A 15,772-nucleotide genomic window follows, 5' to 3' on the forward strand; every position below is an offset into this window, starting at 1 on the left:
AGCAGGTTCACAGCAGGTAAACAGACTTTCTATTACTTTATTACTATAAAATGTCAGTGGTATAAAAACAACCAGATGTCTGAAATACTTAATAAGTGCTGGGTGTAAATTATAAATCAATAAATAAACATTTGAAGCTGAGTCGATGAATCACTTGTGATATTCTGAAATGTGTAAAAGGCAAAAACAAAATGTAAAAAAATTCAGCTGACAAATCGCTTGTATTAAATGGGCCTTAATGAGATGTTGTCAGGTTCTCACTTTTCAACAAATGATGTTGGGACTGACTGTGTTTTTATGTTGCAGTATTTTCTAAATAAGCGGCATAACAGTGCATGTTTTTGCCCCAAACCATTCAATGCAGGACGTTCAGCATGTGACATTGGGCATTCTTCGCTTCTGTACACACTGTGACCTAAAAAAAAAATCATCCCACGACATTTAGATCCACTTTGGGAGCATGACAGTTTCCAGGTTAGTTACAGCAAAAAAGATACAGAGGTACAGGTAAGAATGTGTAATCGTCAGATTGCATAATCTGAATTATGCCTCAACTGACACAGTAAGAATTATACCCAACGAGCCATGGCTGAATGTTTACATATTCCTACATGTTTTCCCTCTTGTACCAATAATATATTGAACTGTGACCCCAAAAAGGAGATACACAGCAAACCGTACATTTTGTTAACAGATAAAAAGCAAGAAGCATTACTTGGCGGTCATACTAAAACTGTACGGGACCTGATCATTATTTTAAACCCCAGAAAATGCCCCCCTAATCAATGATCCGTATTTCAACTTACATATAAGTGAAAAGACCAGTGGAAAAGTACAGAAGTAAACACATGGGCTTTATTCTCTGGTAGGAAATCTAAGGAATATAATGTTTTGGACAATGGCCCGGTTGGCTCTATAAAATGGCAAAGCAGCTGACGCAAATCACCATCTAAACAATATCCAACTGGTTTTATCTAGTTCTCCAAAAGCTAAGTTTACACTACAAGACTTTTGGCCCCAATTTTCCAGTTGCCAATGGTTTTTTGGAGCTTGTCGAGAAAAGCAAAAAACCCCGGACGAAAGGCAAATCAGAATTCACTCCCATATGTGAACTAAGCTATACTGCTCTCCTTTTCTCCCTTTCTCCTTCACTGTCATCCACAGGGGCTCTCCGAACACAGTCTCAATATGAACTTATTCACATGGAGCAGAATAATAGCTTAAAGTTTCTTCCAGAATACATTGGATAAGCTTTTCAGTATCTATTTCAGTTACCATGTCACCCTTGCTGTACCCAAATATGAGCGAGCAGTTTCACATATTTTCTTTATTGTTTTTTTTGCTGCAAATCAGCGCACAAACAACCGGGAAATACCATTTGTCATGTCTCACATCTTATCTTGTAATGTGTGACCCCTTGTCGCTGATCAGTCATGTAGTGTGCAAACCAAAACGACTGTAAGATTCTCATTTACAAGACAATGAATGTGGTATAGTTTGACCAAAGCATTGTTGTCACAGTATGCCTGATGAGATCAAGAGTTCAAGTTCAAATCTCTTTGATCAGTTAACCATTCAGAGGAGAAAACGTCTTAGTAGAGCGACAGGTTTCTGCATTAGTCCCAATTATGGAGAAAAAAAAAGTTAACTCAGTTCCTTTCCACATCTTTGTGTTCCTAATTACATTTCCTCTTTACCTCCGTTAACTTGGCCTCATCTTGATCCTTGGTTAATAAGGTGCAGATTAGCATCATTTGAATTTAGAAACAATAGTGTGAGGGATTTATATTCAACGACCTGTCAACAGTCTCTACTATAAAACCTAGACAGCTAAACCCAGCGTACTAAATATGTGTCACAACATTTGGCTAAGGAGATTAAAAGAGAAAATATTTCACCCCAGGATGTACTTGTAAAACAAACTAAACCAGACTCTGTACAGATTTGTCTCAAACACACACACGCACACGGAAACCAGAGCAAGGAGGTCTTAGTATAGCTTTTTCACACCGCAATAAAGAGCTTAAGGTCAGTCAAAATTCATCCATGCAGGAAAATACTTCATGCTACTTTTGAAGGGCCTAGATCACACAAAAGCTGTCTTATCCACAGCTTTTTTAGCATTTCAATGACGATATTTGGAATCATGGAAATGAAAGTAATCTTATTGAGATTATTTTGACAGATTGACTGTGATATGATTCATGTTTAGTAAGAAATCAAATTATTATGTGACATTTGTTGGGGTTGGTAGCAAACAAACATGTTTTCTTACATCAAGGAAAAGTTTTGTAGGTCAGGACATCTCTGCCACACTAAAGTACTTTTTTTTAAAAATTGCTGCTTCCTGTGATTTGGAAATTGCTCTTGGCATTTTTGCAGTTTACACAATATTTCTATTAATTGTGCAGTCCTTATGGGATATGCCAGCTTGCCAGATTGAAGGAGGTATGTAAAATGAGTTGGCCATCCTGCCACCCTATGCACCAGTCCTCCATAACAGATGGGTATTGCAGTGCTTCCGCTGCTGTAACAAAAGCTGGTGCAGGGCGAGCCATGAGCCAGCAGACTGCCCGCAGCTGAAGTGTGTCCCATCAGTTATGACTGCAGGAGAATTTGGCCTACAGCTGTGCCGGTCACTCTATTATCACTATTTCACTGCTGCCCTGACTTGCAGCCCCTCTACACTCAGGCTGTGATAATTGGCATGTTGGCATTGAGTGTGGTACAGAGTAATGTTTTAAATGAGAAATATCTGGTGAGACTGCTGAAAGGCTAAGAGAAGAGTAAAAGATGTGCGTGTATCAACCAGCCTTGACAAGGAGAAACATTAAGACAGAAACACGAGTCAAAGATGACAACCCACTGCAATACAATACTGTTCAAATCAGCCCTCTGACCAAATTAATACTCTGCTGTTTGGGTGTGAGAGGAGTGAGATAAGAACAATGGGGGGAAGACATGAAAAGAAGCTATGAGGAGGAGATTATTACAGCACCACACCTCCAGCAGCCCTAATTAACAAGAAACATAAAGAGTGTTATATCATGTGCATTTGTGACCGAAATGATCTATAAGTGGACAATAGTGAAAGGAACTTATGTTTGTTGCATGGGTGTTTAGGTGCGAAAATGTCTGGCTGATTGTGACCGGGAGTTAGCCAATGTGGATTAGGGCATACAAACCTTCTATAAACCTCTTTCCTGTCACAGACTAAATGCGTAGGCTGACAAACAAACAGTTCTTTGACAGAGAGACAAAGAAACAAAAAATTCTGATTACACACTTGCCTCATCAAAAGACTAATGCTGCTTATGCAATGGCCATGACAACTGCTGACTTAGAAACTAACTGACGCTGAATTTCCGTCAGTCAATGCTTTTATCAATATTTATGTTTAACCGATTTCTAAGTTTCTGGTAAAATTAATATTTGTCTTTCACAGTTATAGAAGATGACTGTGATTGAAAATATAGGATAACAAATGTATGAATAGTTGACCGGAAATTAATGTTCTATAAAAAAAAACAAAAAAAAAACAAAAGGCTTGTCTATTAAATTAGGATAAATAATAGTAAAATATACATAGATGTGCAATCTAATTTTTTTTCCTGCAACTTCTTTTTGTGTATCCGCAAATATAGAACACATAGATAATGGATATATCTATGATACGCTTATTAGGGTAAGAACCTTTTGAAATATTGATTCATCTATCCATTATTTATTTAATTAATTTGACTCAATTAATCATTAAGTCCAGCGTTCCTCAATCCTGGTCCTCGGGGACCCTTGCCCTACAGGTTTTTTGATATTCCCTGACCTAAAACACGTGTTCAAATCCTCAGCTCAACTTCAAACTCTGCTAAAGTCTGATAACGATCCATTCATTTCAGTCAGGTGTGCTGGTGCCGGAAACATCTAAAACATTTAGGGATTTAGTCAGTTTAGTCTATAAATGTCAGAAAAGAGGGGAAATGGCCATCATGATGAACAAGCTGATGTTTTCATATTGTTTGATTCAACAATCCAAAATCGCCAACAGCTTGTATTGAATTTCAATGACGTAAACCAGAGGTAAGTAGCAACTACTTGCATTTGAGTAGTTTGAATCACAGACTGCTTGATTTGGTTGCGATTTGATTAGACTAATTGAGTAATTGACTAATCTTTTCAGCACTAAATCCAATGTATCTTCGAGTGATTCGTGCCTGCCAGTGAATTGGCTGGGCTCCAATCTTCTAAAACTAGAGTCACAGTAAAACAGAAAGAGACAAAGAGAGTGGGTTCCATGTTTCCATCTCGTGGTTCTATGCCTCTGTGCACCAGTGAAGTTACAGTTTATATTCATGTCTGTCAAGACTCTCAATACAACCTATGCAGTGAAGACTTTCAAAAAAGATTTATGGAACATATTTAGTGTAGTTCTTGGCAAAATGGAAAATATTACTATGGTGATGTATAATTACAGTGAATAATTTCCAGAAAAAACATGCTGTCTTCATTTTTAGACTGCATCAGCAGCAACAATGTATTTGTGGTTGTTAAATGCAAGAAACTGTCAATTTCCTTTTATGTGTCCAAATACTTGGCCAAGAAAGAGCTACAAGTTCTAAAACATGGAATGCCTCAAATACATGTTCAACCTAGCAGCACAGAACTACTATGTGATATGTCACCAAAGTTTCAAAGTGGGCACCCTAGATAAGTGTCAGCAACTCGTTATCAAACCAAATTTGAAGTATGGTCACAATGTTATCTTCTGTTCCTCAGTTATTGCATTGAATAATGGCCATGAAAGTGTTTTTGCAAAACATTATAATTTTACATTGTAGGTGACCATCAAGCTTTGCGATATAAAAAAAGTCATCCCTTCACGATGTTATCCTATTAGACATTTGTGTGGAATGTTGTCACAATTAGCTTATGAAGTTGAGGGTTATGGCCTTCAGAGTTAATCCTTTAGTCCGAGTGGACATGTGCCATGTTTGAAGAAATTCCGTCCTGGCATTACTGAGATATCGTCTTGATAAAAATAGGACGGCATGGTCAGAGGGACCTCTTGACCACTAAAATCTTATCACTTCATCCTTGAGTCCAAGAAGACATTTATACCACATTTGAACAAAGTCCCTCAAGGCATTCCTGACATTTTGCGTTCACAAGAATGGGACGGACAGCGGTGTGGACGAATGGACGAAGGGACAACTTAAAAACATAATGCCTCAGGGCCACAGCTGTCGTAAAAGCAGAGAGACTATTTCACAGTTAATGCCACATATTCAACAAGTGTGATTACTGTTTAGGCTGTCATCTACTGACTTAATTGATCACAATATGTCCAGACCCTAACCCCAAATATGACTGGCTAACCAAACAAACCCATTAACCTCCCTCTAGTAATGTGCAGGGCCTGAGAACAGGGGAAGTCAGTGAGATTCAATGTACCCAAATTAACATTTGTCTCCTTGATACCCTTCTTCAGTAGTACTGAAACTATTAGTTGCTTAATCAGATGGTCAGCTGACTATTAATACTGACATGTAATATTCACTGACATCAATTATTCTATATTGTTAATCCAATAAAATCGGCCATGTTCCCTTAGCTTTCTCGTTCATTAACAAGGCTTCTCAGCGGGCAGGGGGCAGCGCTAGCCACCGTTTCCAACAGAACTCGAGGCCCGACAGCTGGTGCTGACATCCTCAACACAGACTCCTGCCCAAACACACAGATACTCAGACCCCTTGTAAAAACCATACAGTAGCTAATTCAGCTAGCTATGAATACCTGTGGTGCTATGATACCTAGGGTGGCACTGAACTGAACATGAGACTAATACTCACAACTCTGCTCAATACCCATGTAAATGACTAAAGCCTAACGAAGCCAGCGTGGACTGGTGCTAGCCAAAAAGTGGGAGTGTAGAGGGTGGGCAGTCTTGCACATCACCAATGACGAGAGTTGGAGCTGAGACAAAATAGAGAAGAGTGGTGCTTTAAGTAGAGATGTCCTCAGCCGAACTGGACGACCTGGGGTAACCCTCCTCCCTTGATAATTTTACCAGCCGCTGCAGTGTAGGGGCACAGAGCCAAAGAGACAGCCTTGATTCAGCATAATACCCTGACCTAGACTAAACACCACATGGTATACACGAAGGCAGGAGAATTTAAAAGGCAACCCTCTTTCTTATCCAAAGAACCTTTACCATAACCTGACCAGATTATCAATAATAAAACAAATTTCAAAGAATGTTTCACTTCCAACTGTAACTGCAACTACTGTGCAAAAAAAAAAGAGGCATGGCAGCAGGGTGTGACAGCTTACTGTGCTGTTAATTTTACATACAATACACAGTGTTGTACAACAAAATACAACATGAAGTCATTTCTGCTACACAAGAAGAACTATTATTTTACAGGGGATTGCAGAGGATGAGTTAAGGAGTCTCACAGCCTGAGGAAAGAAGCTGCTTCACACTCCGGTAGTACAGCAGCAAATACTACTGTATCTTTTGCCTGATGCCAGCAGGGTGAACGGCACCTCATCGATATCACTAACACCCTGTAGATAGGTACCAATGATGATTGAACCATGCCATATTGACCAAGTTTTCAGTTAGTATGCTTGCTTCTTTCTAGAAATCTGACAAGAAATCTGCACAGGACTTTAGTCATCTCACATTTCCTTAAGAAGGCTTGTGAAAATTAGATGTCAAAACAAATCTTAACAGTTCACAGTTAGACTTAAAACACAAGTGCCACTGTATGGCAGTTTGTTGTTCATTCATTATTACGTAAATAGCTTAGTGACGCAGAGGTCATCTGGAGTGTGTTAAAAGTAACCCTTGTCTTCATACCACAGAGCATAAGCAGGAGGATTTAACAGGATGCAGAGGTGCTCTAGATTTGTTCATACAAATAACCATCTTAAATTCCAAAAGGGATTACTAGTCCTAATGAGCTGTTGTGACACTTAATATTGCTGGGGGAGCGAAGAGGGAGGTCAAAGGCCATTTAGTTAAATTCATAAGTTCAAGGGTAACTATAGGTTGCTCACTAAATCCTCTATGATTATGAAGACAAAAACACTACTATAATATTATAACAAAGAGTCATGTGCAGATACAGACACACCAAATTTCATAGTTTGCTCACTTTACATGATAATTAGAGGTGCTTACTTTGATAAATTGAATGCTCATTTTTTCCCCCCTTTTAAACCAAGTTTTTAAGCCAAAACCATCGAACACACAGAGATACAAGAGGTCAGATTCTTCGTGCATTTGTTGCAAATATGGATATTCGAACTGAAAATATTAATAAATGAATCGATTACTCAATCAACAGAACCTTAATATATGAATTATTTAGATATGTTACTAATCTAGTTGACTGAATCCTATCATATTTAGAAAGGTTTCGGCCATCTTGGACAAAACGAGACATCTAATAACATCAAGAAGGATAATGTGATTTTCTTTTCTTTTTTCGGGAATTTTACACACCAAATATTTTGGAATTATGTCTGGAATTTGGAACAATCTTTACAAACACTGACAAAACAATTCTGAAGATTTTCTTATGAATACTCAGAACTGTCTTCATAAGCAAAACCTCTCTTTTGACAACACTAAAAACTAAACAACTTCACTACTTAGTAGGGTATGTGCATATTTCTGTCCCAATGGGGCACTGCTAAACATTAAAGGAGAACTTCGGTCGATTTAAACATGCAGCTTCATTGCTCAAGCTACCCTTGACTTGCGAGTACCGAAGACGCGAACAAATTTGGTCCAGCCATTACAGAACTCCGTGAACGGAGATGTAGCATTGAACGCTAACTGCATGGGGTCAGAACTTCACGCTGTGTTTTAAGCATCTTAACATGCTCCACATCTCACACCAGAATTTATGCAACATCAGCAGACACCTTAGCACACAGCACTGTAGCGTGTATGACTCAAACTGAATAAAAAAGTAGTTAAAATAGTGTGTTTGTGCAAGCAGCTACTTACCTGTTTGTTGACATCCATGTGTTCCGGTAGCTAGACCAAACTAGTCAATCCGTCGAGCGTGCACTTACTCCCTCACTGGCGGAGACGGAAACGTATTCCAGCATTTTCGTGTGTATGTTCACAATGTGCATGTCCATGTTACAACCTGTCATGAGCCATGAGCCTTACAATAGCCTGTTAAGCCTGTTAAGTGCACACTCGGTGGATACGCTAGTTTGGTCTAGCTACCGGAAGACGCGGATGTCAACAAACAGGTAAGTAGCTCCTTGCACAAACACACTATTTTAACTACTTTTTTATTCATTTTGAGTCATACACGCTACAGTGCTGTGTGCTAAGGTGTCTGCTGATGTTGCATAACTTCTGGTGTGAGATGTGGAGCATGTTAAGATGCTTAAAACACAGCGTGAAGTTCTGACCCCATGCAGTTAGCGTTCAATGCTACATCTCCGTTCACGGAGCTCTGTAATGGCTGGACCAAATTTGTTCGCGTCTTCGGTACTCGCAAGTCAAGGGTAGCTTGAGCAATGAAGCTGCATGTTTAAATCGACCGAAGTTCTCCTTTAAGACATGGGAGAATTGGCTGCACAAGGCATACAATAAGTTTAAGATAAAAGCCAATTTTGGAAGATTTATTCCCCAACATCCTTCCCCTTTAAAAACTGTGGGACTAAATGACTAAAAACTGTAAGCTGTGTTTTAAACAGTTAAGTAAGACATGCTCTGCTTTTTCAACTCTGAGCTGTCTCCTATGTATTAGATCTATGTTCCATTAACTAGCCTCTTTCCATGAAGCCTGTTGGAGCTATACCACAGGCTGCATTGCTGTGGCTCTAACAGACTTGTCCTCCTTGCCCTTTGGGTCTTCGGTTGGCTGACTGACATGGAAGATAAGGCATGCCTGAAGATGAGGCTGACAAGGCATTGTTAGCTACACCCACTGGGCCTGGCTGCTCCTTGCTTCCCTGGGCCCCTTAATGCCAAATGGGGTGTAACCAATGACCCACTTGAGCATCTTCAAGTTGTTTTCCTTCAGCCATCTGAGCAGTCAAAAAGGGGTTGTTATTGTTAGCTCTGTACATGTTAATTATAAGAGGCCGTCATAACTACGCACAAAAACACATTAACATCCTAGAACATGGCTCAATCTAATCTATCATTACAGCCAAACCCACTGTTTGGGACCAAGATGTTGACCCAGTGACTCATGGTGTCATTTGCTGGGTTTGTTTGGTTTAAGAACTGCCAAATCTCTTGCAAACACATATCACTGTCATGGTATCATGGCAAGCATTGCATTCACTAGCAAAGAACCCGATTTAATCTACAGAACAACAATCCCACTGCCAAATACCACAGAGAAGTCTGCACAAAAGCCAGAAGTACACTTGGTGTCTGCGAGTGTGCGGACATCATTCAACACTGAGATAGAATCTATACACAGATCCACAATTGGCAGAAATGGGAAGTTTCCAAAGTTTAAAAAATAAATTCCAGTGAGCAAGGATAGAATGAGAGAAACAGAAACACAAGAAGTGTTTCCTCTCGACAATGAAAACCTCACAACAGGCATCTTTCTCTCAGATTAACATCCTTGCCTGAGCCACGGCCATCTGTGTTATGCCAGCAGCTTGGCACGAAAACAGAGATGTGGGGGAGATGGGCATGGGAGGAAAGGGGCAGGGGAGTGAGAGAGGGAGAGAGAATAAACACAGGACCAGATTAAAATTTCTAGGCAAGAAAGCCATGTGACCACTGGAGGAAGGGGAAACAGTGGAAAATCACAGACTCATATCTCTTTCACAGAGAGCTCCTCTGTCTTGCACTACAGCCTCCTCAACAAGGCAAAGCTGGCATCTACTTGTGACACTAAAGAGGAAATATGCTTAACACAGCCATAAAATCTCCAATACTTTGTGGGCAGTCTTAAGACTAGTTGATAATTGTACTTGCACTATTGCTATTGAATATGACCAAGAGATCTGGCGTGATTGTGGGCAGCGTAGGTTCTTGGCTCAGACTAGATTCTTCTTTACAGAGATGTTTTACATGCCACAAATCAACATCATGCATGCTAGTAATTCCCACTGAAGTTACAAACTTCAAAAGTCAATAAAACATATAATTTGCTGCACTAAGATGAAAAGTCCGCTGGCTGAGCTTAGTACACCTACTCAGGTTTAGGAAATGTTTAGTGTACAACATCACACAATGAAGCAACTCACATCCTTGTCCAAATCACTAAACATTAAATGGCACTTTGATTGTGGATTTGTGTGCTGAAGTAACTTAACATTGAAATGTCCAAAATGACTAGCACTGCAATGATTAGTCCAGTGTTTTTCAATCCTGGTCCTGGTGGCCTGTCTCACATGTTTTAGGCCAGTCCACACAAACACGGGTATATCTTAAAACACGCGCATAAAAGAAACAGCATTTCAGGTCACTGAAAACAGAGCTTTTGGAATACTACAGCCAGGGAGAAGATATTCACAAACAATGTTTCCAATGTTGCATCTGGACGGGGAGAAACTGAGCTTTTTGGGAAACAATGGTGCAGAAGTACACATTTATCAGTGTTTGTAGAATTACTGGCAAACGGTTTTCAGTGATGATAGAAGAGAGACAAAATGGGTGCTTAAAATGTTTTGCTGACAAATTATCCATGAGGATTCAAGCAACCAATCGGAGAATACAACATCCTTCCTGTTTACAACAGTATGCAGATGCTCAATGTACGTTAATGGCCATGAGATATGTGTTTCAGGTGTTATAGGACAGACATGATTTCTGAAATGGTGTTAACTGATCGTTTCTATCTGCTGACTTGTGAGCAGGGAAACATCTTTAACATGCAGGACAGTTGGCCACCAAGACTATAATGGAAAACACTGCATTAGTTGTTTAAACAACTGTTGCAAATTAATCTGCAAATCTTATTTATTGATTAACTGTCATTTTTATGGAAAAACACCAAAACTCCCCAGTTCTAGTTTCTTAGATGTGAATGATTTATTGGTCTTTTAGAATAGTAAAGTGAATAACTTCTTGGTTAGGAGGTAAATCTAAAAGGAGGGCTTTATTTTATTCATCTATCAAATTTGCTATTCATTTTCTCGATTTAAGGTCAGTAACAGTGTTGTAATGATGATGGAATTTCTAACTTTGACACAATACCTTAAAAATATCAATATCTAATACATTATTCAATACCATGGGGAAAAAACTTTTTTTTTTTTAAACAGGATAAATAAAACAAGGCTTGTAGTTTGAAAGAAAGGCTGGGGACTGGAGCACACAGATACATTTGCTCCCTTTAATTTTAAAACAACCTATTGTTTCAACACAACTGTGTTTGTATCAGAGTCTGAGGATTTGGAACTTTGATACTTTTGATAACACTAGTCTGTAAAACACCAGAGAAGACTCAAATTATATTTTTTATATTGTTTCTTCTGACCATCCATCCAAAAATTTGAAGGAAATTGATTTATTATAATCTAAGACAAATAATTTAATGGATCAGCTGAATGATTTGTCAACAACTAGGTGCAGCTATCATATGAAGACATCAATTTAGACTTAGAGGAAATTAGGAATTACTTTACATTTTTCCCAAATTGGCATTTTAAAGTTAGATAATAATAAACAATACTGAGATTCCAACAAGCTGAATTGAATTTGAAATGGGACAAATGGACAGAGTACAAGTCTCACTACAGATGGAGAGACTTGGAGACTGAGTGAAATTAAAGTTATTTAATTAATGTATCATAAAAGCATGTAACCCACTGACACTGTTGTTCTTTGCAGTTATATTATAAAAATCAATACAATTTGAGTGATAAAAAAAATTATAATAAAATGATTAGTCAATAATGAAATACCTCTTTAGTTGCAGTCAAAGTGTAATGATGTAATGGAGCAAGGAGAAGAGCCTCAATTATGAAAACACAACAAAACGCACTCAGAAATTTGTCTTCTTTGGTTAATTAACACTCTTAGTTAGCCACACTTTATTCCACTAAAAGTTTAACTATTAACTGCATGTCATAAACCACTTTGATGGTTCAACTCGATTTGCGATTCTGATCATTGGAAGATGGAACCACATGAGCAATTATTGACTCAGGCACAATTAATGGTTCTGATAGACAAAGTAAGTTAATGAGCCAGAGAGCTTTCTGATTAAACACATTGATCAGATCAGTGTAGTATTTTCCTTTTCCAACTGTTTTAGTCAAAGCGTCTCAGCTCAGAGCTACAATATATGACAGTGCCAAGATGAGAACATGATTGTGAGAAAGGACCATTTGTATGGTGACTGCTTAACATCCATTATTCACTGTCCACTAGAGGGAGTTTTTATGTGTCACTAGGGGAGAATAAAAAGCAGTAAATTGCTTCCGGTTCTGCATCCTATCATCTTCTGAGTCCAATTCAAGCTCAGTGTTGTCAAGTTGAGGGAGATGTAGGATTGCTCACTCACTACCATCAGTCTGCATGACATCATCATCCAAGTGAAGTCATCCTGTTCTGCTTTGTTATATCTTTACTACTTCCCAGCCAAGGGCATGTTATCTCCTGAATCCAGCGAGATGTGTTACTGCCTTATGACGCTCGTCATACACTAACAGATTTAGCTCATTCAACGCATCAAACAGTTTGCATTCTTTAGTCTCTCAGGTTACTGATGGAGCATGTTTTCAGTACCCTAGGCATTAGTATTCATTGAGGCCACAGGACCACCACACGGTTCCCAGCAGGCTACAGCGCACTTCAGCTGCTTCCTGTCTGCCTACCTCCTGTTGCACAGAGGGAGGGAGGCTGGGAGTAGCACGGCTCATAGCATGCAGACACACTGCTGGGACAAGAGCGCACACAGCCATCACATGCACTGTCCCATCTAATAAGTTCACCGTCATCATCAGCTGGGCAAATGACTACAGCAAAATGAAGGACGGTTGAATGAAAATGGTTGGAAATGAATGCTTAATGATATTTAATCTGAATGGTGAAAGACTAACAAATCACAGTACAGGTTTTCTTTCTTTGGGGGGGCCAGTCATGCTTACTGTAGTCCCCCTTAAGCCTCCTGGGAGAGAGAGGGAGAGAGAGATAATCCCCGCTGCAGTCTCCAAAGGACGGAAATAATTAGTTAATACCTTTGCACAGTCTAAGCTGGCGATTCTCCTGTGTCTGTGTAATGCAAGACAAGATAGACTCTCCTTGTGCATTTGCAAAACTGCTGATCGCCATACTTCAGTGGTGGGATGTGTTTCCACGTCAGCAGCAAACGCTTGTCAATCACTTTTCCCGTGGAAACCATTTCAAACTTAGTGGTAACCCATTTGCAACTAAGTGGAGCCTCTCGTGAGACACTGGCTGATTGACAGCTCCCTGAAGACATCACCATTACACCATGGTGATGTGTGAACCTTCACCGAAAGACAGGGGAGCACAGAGAGAGTGCTTCTTGTGTACGTCCAGCATTTCTCCAGTAACATAAAGTAAATCACTGAGTGAAAAGGAACTTAATTCTTATAAAAGAGCAAAAAATGTGAAGACAGTCATCACTAAACTATATTATTGTTTGAACGTGTCTCTCATGCCAACCTGCAAGTCTAAGAATTAGAAAGAAATGGTTGTACATGAAGCTGCCTGATATCGTTTGCGATACCTGGGTGTCAGAGAATTTGAGTTTTGAGTTATTTTACCTGCAGCTCACACCAAGCAACCTCCACCCAGGTCTCAGTATCCAGGCCTTTGTAGACCGTCTTGAAGGACCCTCTCCCCAGCTCGATGTCAAATTTGAGGAATCTTCCTCCTGGAGATGTGGAGACCGCTTTCATCTCTGCCTCCTCCTCGTTCTCCTCGCTGGCAGCCTTGATAGCAGCTTTCCCAGCATCAGTGCATGTAAGGTTTAATGCATTCCCACCTTTCTCCTTCTCCTCATCAGCACTGGCGCTCTCTGTTGCACTGTCTTTCTGTCCACCTTGACTTTCAGTGCTCGAACCTTCCTGTATCCCGCAACTAGTCCCCCGTGTCCTGTCCACTATTGTTCGCAGGTTTATGTTAAGGATCTTACTCCTGTTATCGCACTCTGGTGGTTCGTAGGCCTGCTCATCTGTGTCCGAGAACCAAAGGCTTCTCCTGATGAATCTCTGATGCACATTCCTCTGATAACTGCAGGAAGGATATGCACTGGGGTCACTCCCACCTCTCACTACTGAGTCCACAAGATTGACATTCCCATCAGCCATGGCCTCGTACATATTCACGGCCAGTTCGCGCTGAGAGTTTGGTACAGATGGGTATTTCAGTTCCTGGTGGGGCACGGAGTTTGAATTGGCTTCCGGCTCCATGGCGAGTTACAAGTTCAGTCACTTTGGTTTCCAGGTCATTCGTGCCATGGCTAGACTTCCCAACATGCAGATTTTTTAGAGATGAATACCTGCAGCGCCCACTCGGTGACGCAGTTTGCCAGCAGAGGCCCCTAACAACACCGGGAAGGATGACATAGACGAGATTTTCATCCGATATCAAGAGCTGCAAAAGAAACGTTGCCAGTTAGTGAAACAAAACCACAGCATGTTCTGTGGAGGGCAAAGCTGAAAGCTATAACGTTAAACATTTGTTTAATGGGCGTGAGTCATGACGGAGTTGGGAGTTAGTTGGTGTCAGTGAAAGCAGGTGGATGAACAAGACGAGCCCAGGAGTTTAAAAACACACTGTTAGCAGAAGCCATTATGGAGAAACTAGCAAAACTGGCTTTGACGACACAAGTTAACGTTAAGTTCGCTAATTCAGAACAGACGTTTGGGCGGTAGGAAGAGGTTAGTTAGTGTCGGAAACATTTTATCAGAGTTACATTGAAGCAAAATGGGACTCACCTTGTTTAAAAAAAAAAAAAAAATAGAAGAAAAGCGACTACACCTCGACTAAACTCACGTGAGCGACCCGGGCGGACCTGCCAGGTCTAGTGATAGAAAAACGTTGCTAACGTTACTCGAGTGCCCGCGGCTGAGAGGTGGACTTTAAAACGCCCTATCTGCATTTTATCCTCATTTTCACGCTAACCCAAAGAAATTCGAATTCAACTCCGTCTTTTGCTAACTGAGCACTGAGCCCATCCCGACGGGGGAGAGGTGGGGGTGAAAAAAAATGAGGAAAACGTATTTATGTCCTTTCAAGTCCTCGCATCCCTCCTCTCGGTTGCGGATACAGCAGCTAACGATGCCGCGTCTGTCCGCGGCTCCTTCTTCTTCTTCTTCGTGGCTCCTGAATGCGGGGCGTGTAGTTCAAGACCAGTCGGGGCGCTTTAAAACGTGGGAGATTTCAGCTCTCCTGTCGTCCCCTCGGCAATCAACACCAATTGACGAGGACAACTGTATTCTTCTGTCATCGTCTCCCTCCCTCCCTTTAGGTTAATACGGCAGCGGCGAGGCACAACGATGTGTTTCCCATTCAGCTCGCTCGGTTCCACGCCCCTGGTAACGACTGGAGGGACCGGCCAATAACGCAGCACGCTGAGGCACCACGGTGAGCCTATGCTGCTGCTGCTGCTGCTGTAGCGTCCAAGTGTGACACATATCTGACACGAAAAACACAAACAAAGACTGTCTGGCATCAAAAGGCAAAGCGGTTAATAGACAATCCCCTCGCTTATTATCGTCTGTAAAATTTTCTTTCACGCCCTTCAACAACTCATCCAATCACATGTCTGTCTCTCTCTCTCTTTCCCTCCTGCTCCTC

General features: G+C 40.6%; 1 protein-coding gene across 1 annotated transcript in view; it reads right to left on the minus strand.

Moving 5' to 3' along the window:
- The window catches only part of LOC115585817 (serine/threonine-protein kinase WNK2), a 43,281-nt gene extending 27,541 nt beyond the window's left edge, over nt 1-15,740 (minus strand). Inside the window, exons 1-2 of the mRNA XM_030424467.1 lie at nt 14,911-15,740; nt 13,735-14,566 (exon numbers count right to left, since the gene is read on the minus strand). Of these exons, the coding sequence (XP_030280327.1) occupies nt 13,735-14,382 (648 nt within the window). The 5' untranslated portion in view covers nt 14,383-14,566; nt 14,911-15,740. The remainder of the gene's footprint in view (nt 1-13,734; nt 14,567-14,910) is intronic.
- Nucleotides 15,741-15,772: the final 32 nt, after the last annotated feature.

The sequence above is a fragment of the Sparus aurata genome, chromosome 7, assembly GCF_900880675.1.
Source record: "Sparus aurata chromosome 7, fSpaAur1.1, whole genome shotgun sequence".
Lineage (NCBI taxonomy): Eukaryota > Metazoa > Chordata > Actinopteri > Spariformes > Sparidae > Sparus > Sparus aurata.